At 42.5% G+C, this 9,172-nt stretch overlaps 1 protein-coding gene across 1 annotated transcript; it reads left to right on the top strand.

Annotated features, from left to right (window-relative positions):
- Positions 1–206: 206 nt before the first annotated feature.
- LOC103797233 (catenin alpha-3-like) lies at positions 207–6,807 on the top strand (the record flags this gene model as incomplete). Its single annotated transcript, XM_009069430.1, has 2 exons — positions 207–470; positions 6,604–6,807. Coding segments are annotated over 2 exons (468 nt in total), but the record flags the coding sequence as incomplete, so codon positions are not given.
- Positions 6,808–9,172: the final 2,365 nt, after the last annotated feature.

The raw sequence follows: 9,172 nt of genomic DNA on the forward strand, positions 1-9,172 counted from the left end.
TGGTTGCTTTCCACAGACTTTGTTCATTTCTCATGAGATAAAGATGATTCAATTTTAAGTACTGTTCCAGCCCATTTTTACAGTCTTTGATGAATTAAACTTGATGTTTCCTCAAACAGAGTAGAGAGAGGAAAAAAAATGTTTATACATTACCTGTCAGTTTTGAAGTGCTTTTGGAAATAAACAGCATGTTCTTTTCCTGACAGGATTTGAAATCTAGCAATCAGCGAGATGAAATTGCTGCAGCACGTGCATCCCTGAAGGAGAATTCCTCTCTCCTGCATTCAATATGCTCAGCCTGTTTGGAACATTCTGATGTTGCATCCCTTGCAGCCAGCAAGGATTCAGTTTGCAGTGAGATACAGAATGCTCTCAATGCCATTTCTAATGCTTCCCAAGGAGCCGAAAATAAAACAGAGCAACCTACGTCTTGCACGGATACTCTTGGAAATGCACTTGATGAGCTTGAGGTATGTAAACCTGTGAGACTACAACATTTTTGGGAAAATTATATGGTTTTTTTTGAAGTAACTCGTGGTGTCATAACTGCTGGGCCTAAAGGCATTCAAAATTGATGCTCTGCTTAGTCCTGGTCTAAATAGTGTCACTCAAAACTATTTCATTGACAGGAATCACTTCCTTCAAAAGAGCTTGGAATTCAGTCTTCCTGTATGTTCCATATTTGGCTTCCTTCGAGCAGCAGGGAAGTGTTGGCTCCCAGTGTGTCACTGGTGCTGGGGCCAGACACCTCCTCTGGTCAGTGGTCAGTGTCCGTGAGGTTGGTTTGCAGGTAGCAGTGATGATCCCATGAGTGATCACTGCTGCCTTGGCTGCGTTTGAGCTAGTACCATGCAAGTTCAGGTCCTGTTCTCCCAAACATGTCATTGGGATCCTTCTGTAATTTGTGTAACTGAATGATTTAGAAACCTCGTTATGTTTTCTGGTTATCATTAACCAGTAATCTCTCATGAGTTCTGCATTGCTACTTCCATTATTTAAGCAATTACTTGGAGACAGGCAGCTCTTTCTCTACTCCTGACCTCATCCTGAGCTTTTTATGCAGCTTTCCCTCTTTCTCACGGCTGCTCTGGCTCTTCCTGTGTCATTTGCCATTGTCCTGGCAAAAATGGCAAAACATCTCCTGTAGATGAGATTACAGACCACGATCCTCATCTGGTATCATTGATGTAGACTCAGATCAACAAAAGGAGTGAATGTTCCTGACACATTGGCAAATAGGGATATTTTTGATTGTAAATTCTGGGATGTAGCAGATCTCAACCTCAGAACTCCAATAGTACTGGTACATTCTCGGAGGAATTAGTGTTAGGACTGATGGTAATAAACTCAGTCTAAAATGTTCAATGGAAGATTAAAGAAGTACACTGAAATGTGACACAAGTTTTGCAGTGACAGTTTATTGACCAGAAGATAACCCTGAGCAGTGCCTTGAGCTGAATCTGACAGGCCTTTCCCCCCAGAGGAACAGACTGCAGTTGCACATTCCATGCTATCCCTCCTTGCTTCCCACAATGGGCCTTAAAATTAGGGGTTGGAATCTATATTCTCAATAAATGCAAGAAAAAGAAACATTTTAGAGTGTGACATGATTTGCTGCAGTGAAATTCTGAGGGGCAAACGATACGCTTGAAATGAGAGCTAATATTTACCTAGTTCACAGCAGGTGTTTGTGAACAAAATTCAGCGAAAGAGTTGTGTTTTCTGGATCCATCTAGACTGTCTGTGAGCAGTGTTGTTTTAATTACGTTTTAGAAGTGTTAAAATTTACTACTGTTTTAAAATTTGAGACTTGTGTATTGAATTTGTGTTGTTTTGGAGTATAAGAACATAGAAGTCTGACTTGTAAAAAGCCATTTGTTTATGGAGTTCTAAATCTATTTTTACCTAGGTAACACAAAGGAGAACTGAAGCTCTGTGTGTTGGATAAAGCACAATTTATAGAGCATTCAACTTCTTAAAATGATTTTATGAGTTAGATAGCTGCACTTTTCTCTCTTTGCAGGAAGTTCTGTTGGCTAAGGACCTGGAATAACCTTTGCTCTATCTTTTTGTTGCGAATCCAGTGCCATGAAGTAGATGGATGCAGTAAACAGTCTGTTGGGAACAAATCTAATTAAATGTTTATGGGGTGGAAATGTATCACAGAGCTTACACAACAATCTAGATGTTTTGCAGTGTCATTCATCCTTCCTTTGCGAGTGCTGGCAGTGTGAGAGTGATGCAAGATTTATAGGTGAGGAAACCACCAGTAAAATTAGAGCATCTAACTCCTAAATCAGTAGGTTCTCAACAGTTCCTCTTCAAGTCTCCATGTAACTATGATATCACTTATAAATGAACACAAAATTCTGACTTTAGAGTTTATCTGCACACTGAGATTATTGTAACACAACATGTTATCTCATCTAAAAGGGCAGGTTATCTAATGCCTTTCTTTGGTCTTGCCTTTCCTAAGTGCAGAGATTTCTCACAAAGGGATCCAGGCCTTGCATGGCTGACTCTGCCAGCACATTCCTGTGATCCATGGGCCTTGAGTGACCATGACTGTCTAGCAGAGCTCTTACATGTGAGATGTCAGAAGGCTGTAAATCAGTCCAGAACATCTGGAAATGCACACAGATTCTGGATCTCCATGATACCTTTCTTTTCATGGACTAGAAGACCAGTGAGGGCAAACACAGGGATCTAATCACTCCTCTTAAATGCTCCCTGATGCTGAAGGTATCAGATCAGGTACCAATCACTTTTCAGCCTGTTAAAGCAAAGCTGCCAGACTGCTCGTTGTGTATCTGCTGTCTTCTTGTTTGGTCTTTGCTGTGTAGATGTATTGATCATAAATAATTGATGAAATTGCTTGAAGAATTTAATCTGTGAGCAGAGTCTTAACTCATATTCTCCTGGTTAGTATTGCTTAGATTATTTAATTTATTTAGAGGTAAACCACAATAGCTTTTTTTGCCAGTCCTGTCTGTCCATCTTGGAGTGAACTTCCTACAAAGTGTCTCCCAAAGGAAGAAATTTCTGCTGCTGTTGCATCTGAGGTTTGAAGGCAGTCACTTTTTGAGCTAAGTGGCTAATTGACTGTAGCCTTAAGGTGTGTCTTAGTCTTCCACAATCAGTGAAGTGTTTCTTTCTGTGGTAACACTGAAATGTTGTAATTGGCAGCTGTGTTTTACATTGCAAGGGACAAATAGCCTAGCGTTGAGGGTGCTCACTTGAGATACAGGAGCCCAGGAGTCAAGTTGATGCTCCAATGAGCAGTGACCAAGTGGCACAGCTCCACCAGAGGTACCACAGAACACTTGGTGTTGAGGGCTGTAATGTGAGTGAGGGAGGCAGAATTTCAAATCTCGCAGATAAACCTGTGTTCCTCATCAGAAATGAATGTCCTGACCCTCAGAGATGGCTGTATCTTACAAGGCCTTCCCTTGCCATTCTAAGAAGATTATTATGCATGAGTCTGTCATGCTGCACCCTGTGCTTTGGCCATACCAATCCCATGCAGTGTTACAGACTGGGGACAGGGTGACCAGGCAGAAAGGAACTGAGAGTTTGGGTAGATGGGAAGCTGAACATGAGCCAGCAGTGTGCTCAGGTGGCTAAGAAGGCCAATGGCATCTTGGCCTGGATCAGGAACAGTGTGGTCAGCAGGACCAGGAGGTGATTCTGCCCCTGGACTTGGCACTGGTGAGGCCACTCCTTGAATCCTGTGCTCAGTTCTGGGCCCCTCAGCTCAGGAGGGACATTGAGGGGCTGGAGCAGGTCCAGAGCAGAGCAACGAGGCTGGGGAAGGGACTGGAGCACAAGTGGCATGAGGAGAGGCTGAGGGAGCTGGGGGGGTTCAGCCTGGAGAAGAGGAGGCTCAGGGGAGCCCTTCTCACCCTCTGCAACTCCCTGACAGGAGGTTGGAGTCAGGTGGGGGTTGGTCTCTGCTCCCAGGCAACAGCAGCAGGACAAGAGGGCACAGACTCAAGCTCTGCCAGGGGAGGGTTAGGTTGGATATTAGGAAGAGATTTTTTCCAGAGAGAGTGCTCAGGCATTGGAATGTGCTGCCCAGGGAGGTGGTGGATTCCCCATCCCTGGAGGTTTTCAAGCTGAGACTGGATGTGGCACTTAGTGCCATGGGCTAGTAACCAGGGTAGGGTTGGACTCCATGATCTTGGAGGTGTTTTCGAACCAAGTTGGTTCTATGATTCTATATAAGATTAGCTTGAAATTACCTCTTGGTTGTAAGTGAAATTTATATAGTCTAGAAAGGTAAATATTTAAAAACTAATGGCTAGTTTTATGCAGTTTTCCAAATATATATTACTAGTTCAAGTTATTACAGTCAAAGCTTCTTCAGTTTTAATTTTGCTGTGTCTTTGGCTATAGCTGAAGTAACAAAGACCTGGGTGATGCAGGTGTTCGACGCTTGTTATGCAGGAAAACACATTTCCTACATCTGAGAACTCTTTGATTCTGATTTTAAAATTGCACACTCTTACTTAGAGAGGTGGCAGCTGAAAGGAGTTAATTTCCCCTGCTTGTCAGGGTCTTTAATGGCACTTCTTACCACCTCTTTACAGTTTTCCTCTATTGCACTTCCCTAATACCTGTTTTATGTGAGACATGTAGTAACTTCACTTGCCTCCAGGTAGGTGTGGTGCAGTTTTCCTTTGCTTTCAGCCGTTCTCTCACTGTTGTAAGGAAGCTCAGCCAAGAGAAGAAATTAGGAAAAAATAGGTGCCCAATGCTTATGCTTTTAATATACATCTAAGTTATTTTTGTGAACAAATGGTATTGTCCTGCCTTAAGACTTCCAGAAACGTGTCTTCAGGTACATTTCCTTCTTCCTGTGGAAGTAGCTGCTATGGGAAAGGAAGGCTTCTGATGGCAACTTCCAGAGATGGGTTGCTGCTCCTGTCAGGCCCTGGTGTAGGCTTTGGCCTACAAAAGTAAAGTGGGTTCCTGTGCTGTGACCTGGGAGAACCAGTCTGGCCACAGCCACTGCCAGCAGTAGGTCAGGGTACACAGCGTAGAAGAGCAAGTCTTCATGCTGATCAAGCACTCTTTGTGTTTTGGCCTTCATAGCAGGGCCTGCAAGGCCATGGGAAAATTTTGTTGTTTCTTCTTTCTTTTTCTGAGAAGGCAAAAGTCAGATTTTTTGTAACTGCCAAGTGGTTTTTAACTGGCTCCAACCTCTGCAGAAGAGAATGAAAGCAGTGAACTGCCTGTTTACTTTGCTCAGTCCCTCAAGGGACCCTCAAGAAGTGAAGACATAGGTATTTGTGCTGGTTTGGGCTGAAGTAGAGTTAACTTTCTTCACAGAGGCTAGTATGGGGCTATTTAGGATTTGTGCTAAACACAGGGTTGATAATGCAGAGATGTTTTTGTTATTGCTGAGCAGAGCTCACACAGAGCCAAGGCCTTTGCTGCTTTCTGTACTGCCACACTGGCAAGGGAGTTGGGGGTGCATGGGAGATTGGGAGGAGACACAGCTGGGACAGGTGACCCAAACTGACCAAAGGGATATTCCATACCATAGCACATCATGCTCAGTGTATAAGGTGGGAGGAAGAAGGAGGAAGGAGGGACATCTGGAGTGATGGTGTTTGTCTTCCCAAGGAACCGTTACGCGTGATGGGCCCTGCTCTCCTGGAGGTGCTGAACTGTCTTTATCTCAACCCATGAGCTTTCATAGCTTTTACCCTTCTGATTCTCTCCCCCATCCTGCTGGAGGGGGAGTGTGTGAGTGGCTGTGTGGTTCTTGGCTGCTGCTGGGGTTAAACCACCACAGTTTTATACAACCACAGTGACAAAACTTGAAGAGGAGAACCAATTGGAAGGTGGCATGCAGTTGCCTTTTTTGAGACATACACCTTTGTGTGACCTTGAACTTGGCAGTCTAGGCCTCAGTTCTTTGCTGATAAAATGAGGTCGATAGCTGCTCATTATAGAGCAGGATGCTGTGAAGATTGCTAGCCCAAACAGACACTGCAGTGATCAGAACTGTGTATTTGTAGAGGTGAACAGAGTGCTTCTGGGTTTGGGATAAGTGAAATCCCTTGTAGAGGGCTTTTTTAGTTGCTCTGTAGAAAGCATGTAGAAGAAATTCAGGTATAGGAGAGACAAATTGAGGATGAAAATCTTGACTCTCATGCAGCAAAATTAGGAAACAGGAAGGACTCAGCGACAAGGCAATTGTAGTCAGAAGATGTCAACATGGCCTGCAGGTGCATGTGCTCTAGTTCTGCATTTTCTGTGAGCTGCTTGGGTGTGAACAGTTCCAGCTGGAAGGCTCTGTTGCCATCTCAGCACTGGATCCAGGCCAGTTGGATTTGATAACATAGATACTTTCTTAGAATTGGTGAGATCTGCATGGCAGGGAGAACTTGGGTTTGCCTGCAGGTAAGCTATATACACACACCCCCTAGAGGAAATGGATTCTGCCATGGTCAAAAGGTTTTTGGATACTTCACGTGGAAAGGGCTATAGAGCAACTCTATAAAGCATAATGTCACTGTAGTTCATGCAAGTTAAAAATAATCCGGAAACTGAATCGGGCTGACTTTTCTTCCCTGTATTCCTCATTTTTTTCAGAATTTAATTGTCCTGGATCCTCTTGAATTGAATGAAGAGAAGTTAAGGCCATCCCTAGAGAAACGTCTGGAAGCTATCATCAGCGGAGCAGCTCTGCTGGCTGACTCCTCCTGCACGCGTGACTCGCACCGCGAGCGCATCATCGCCGAGTGCACCGCGATCCGCCAGGCCCTGCAGGACCTGCTGGCCGAGTACATCAGCAATGTGAGTGCTCAGACTGTCTGCCCTTGTCTCATGTCTGTCTCAAAGCCTCTTGTTGGAGTGTATTAGAATTTAACCTGTATTTAGTATAAATTAGAGTTTAACCTGTATTTCTCAACACACTCTGCACAAGGTTAAAAGGAATATGTTTGTGAAAAAGCTATAGTGATGTGTGTTAAAATTTTGTCATAAGAGATCTCCTTGCTTGATAGAAAAAGTATTACAGCCAGTCCAGGAATCATATATTGCTGCACATCTAAATGTGTATTTTGTCATTTTCACATTATTCATCCTTTGTTGTTGATGGTGAAACTGCTAGAAGGGCATTGGCAGTTCTGCTCAGGCATGTATGTCTTTTCACAGAGCTCCAAAATGTGGTTTGATTGTAGCTTCTAGTGAAACTGTGTGACTGCATGGTTTTCTGACCTGGTAAAATTGACAATTTGGCTCATTAATTCAAGCATCTAAGAGTTGTGACTGAAGAAATGCATTTTCATATGCAGCTTTGTACCTTTATCTGCCTAGCCTGATGTGTCTCTGACTTTGTCCATGTAAACTATTCATTTATGACACAGCTGAAGGTGACAACAACTGTTCAGAGTTATGGTGAGTATGTTATGTGTTCAGGAATATGCTTTAATGCCACGTGCTCCAAATTGCTGCCGGTGACATCTGGGGAGCTAAGAACAGGTGACTGTTTGGCTTGGCCTCCATGGTTGCTTCCACTTTCTTTCACTCTGGTTGGAGAACTGAGGCCAAACTTGGCAGACTAGACTAACCAAGGAGTTTGAAGAAATTCCTTGATCAAATCTTCAGGAACAGAATGGCTGTTGGTTGTTCGTGCGAGGGGTTGAAATAACTGACTTCCTGAAACAGGTTGAAAAAAATTTTTTTGCTTATGTAAAGGGGCATGAACAAACAGAACTTGTGGTCGTATCTTTTTGCAAAACGACTGGATTTGAATGTTCTTACTTTACTGTCCTCTTCATCTTAAAACATCCTAAAAAAGCTGCTGTTCCAGAGGAGTTTGGAATTGAGGTATAGCAAAATGCAAACTTGAAGAATTTTGATGTGTGGGTGGAAAGTGTCACTCAGTTCTTTACTTATTTGTGGCTTATATTTTTAACTCACGATTTTATTGAGTATGACGTTTTCAGAAAAAGATTTATTCCAGTGAAACTGCTGTGCCCATATGCCAGATTACGCTGGCATTTGTGCAAAAAGCATGTGGTTTGCATGGTTCTGTGGTTGATGTTGCCTGTGCAGTTGGCTGAATTGACTTTGAACACATCTGCAGTGGATTTTCTTCCATTTTATATGCACTATGTATAAATGAAAATGATTTCTTTAAACGTCAGGTTTTGTCAAACGTTTTGTTTTATAGGGAAAGTGGCTGTGAATTGTCGAGGAGGAGGATCTTTAGTGAGCTTTAGAGACAGAAGCAGTGTAGTGAACTCCCCAAATAGGTTTACAGTTGAAAAATAAGCTGCAGTTAAATGTAGCTGATTATGGGTGTTCTTACAGAATTTGCAATAATCTGGGGTCTCTGCACATGAGCTGGAGGAAGATGATGAAAGATTTTCTGTCCTTAAGCCCTGATTTTCATTTAGGGGTTCTGAGCTAAGCTATTCCAGGATTAATCGGAGCTTACATGGGAATAATGTAGCGTGAGGAGCAACTCGTGGCTCTGTAGAGGATGATATAGTACAATGGGCAGTAATTCGTATTTACTATACCTGACAGGACTGGAAATATATTGGGTTGCTGAAGCCTAGTTTTTTTTTTCAGGGAACCTTCTATAAAGCAGCATCTCCCTGAGATGAAATAAATACTTGATTTTGATAATAAACAAGCATTAAAATAAGCAATCAAGGATTTGTTAACTCAAGATCTATCTAGTTGTTTAGTTTACAAGAGTTTTCATTTCTGTTCTCATTATGTGAGGTTTTTCTCAGGCAGTATCCTGCTTTCTGGAGAATGTTAAAGACCAAATGCTAGGCTGCCATTTCTGGGAGCACTGCTGGAGTCTAATGTTTCAGATGCATTTGTTTTGGGTTTTATCCTCTGCGTAGGACAGCTGGTTTTTGTTGTCCAAACACATTTCTAAATCATACTGTGTATCAGGTTAAAAGATATTTACTTGTTGTTTATGTAACAATTCTAGTTAAAGAGATCAGCCATAATTGATAGACCAGGGAACTCGTGATAGAATATTGATAATGTAGACTAATGAAGACCAAACCCAGCTTTTAAAAGAAAGAATTATTTTTTTAAACAGATCCAAGGTGCCTTAAATTCTCTTACATACTTAGCAATTAAGGTTTTCTTAAACGTACACAACCCCAGATATGTCTGTGTATTCTCTAAA

This window comes from Acanthisitta chloris, unplaced genomic scaffold (assembly GCF_000695815.1).
Source record: "Acanthisitta chloris isolate BGI_N310 unplaced genomic scaffold, ASM69581v1 scaffold41082, whole genome shotgun sequence".
NCBI lineage: Eukaryota > Metazoa > Chordata > Aves > Passeriformes > Acanthisittidae > Acanthisitta > Acanthisitta chloris.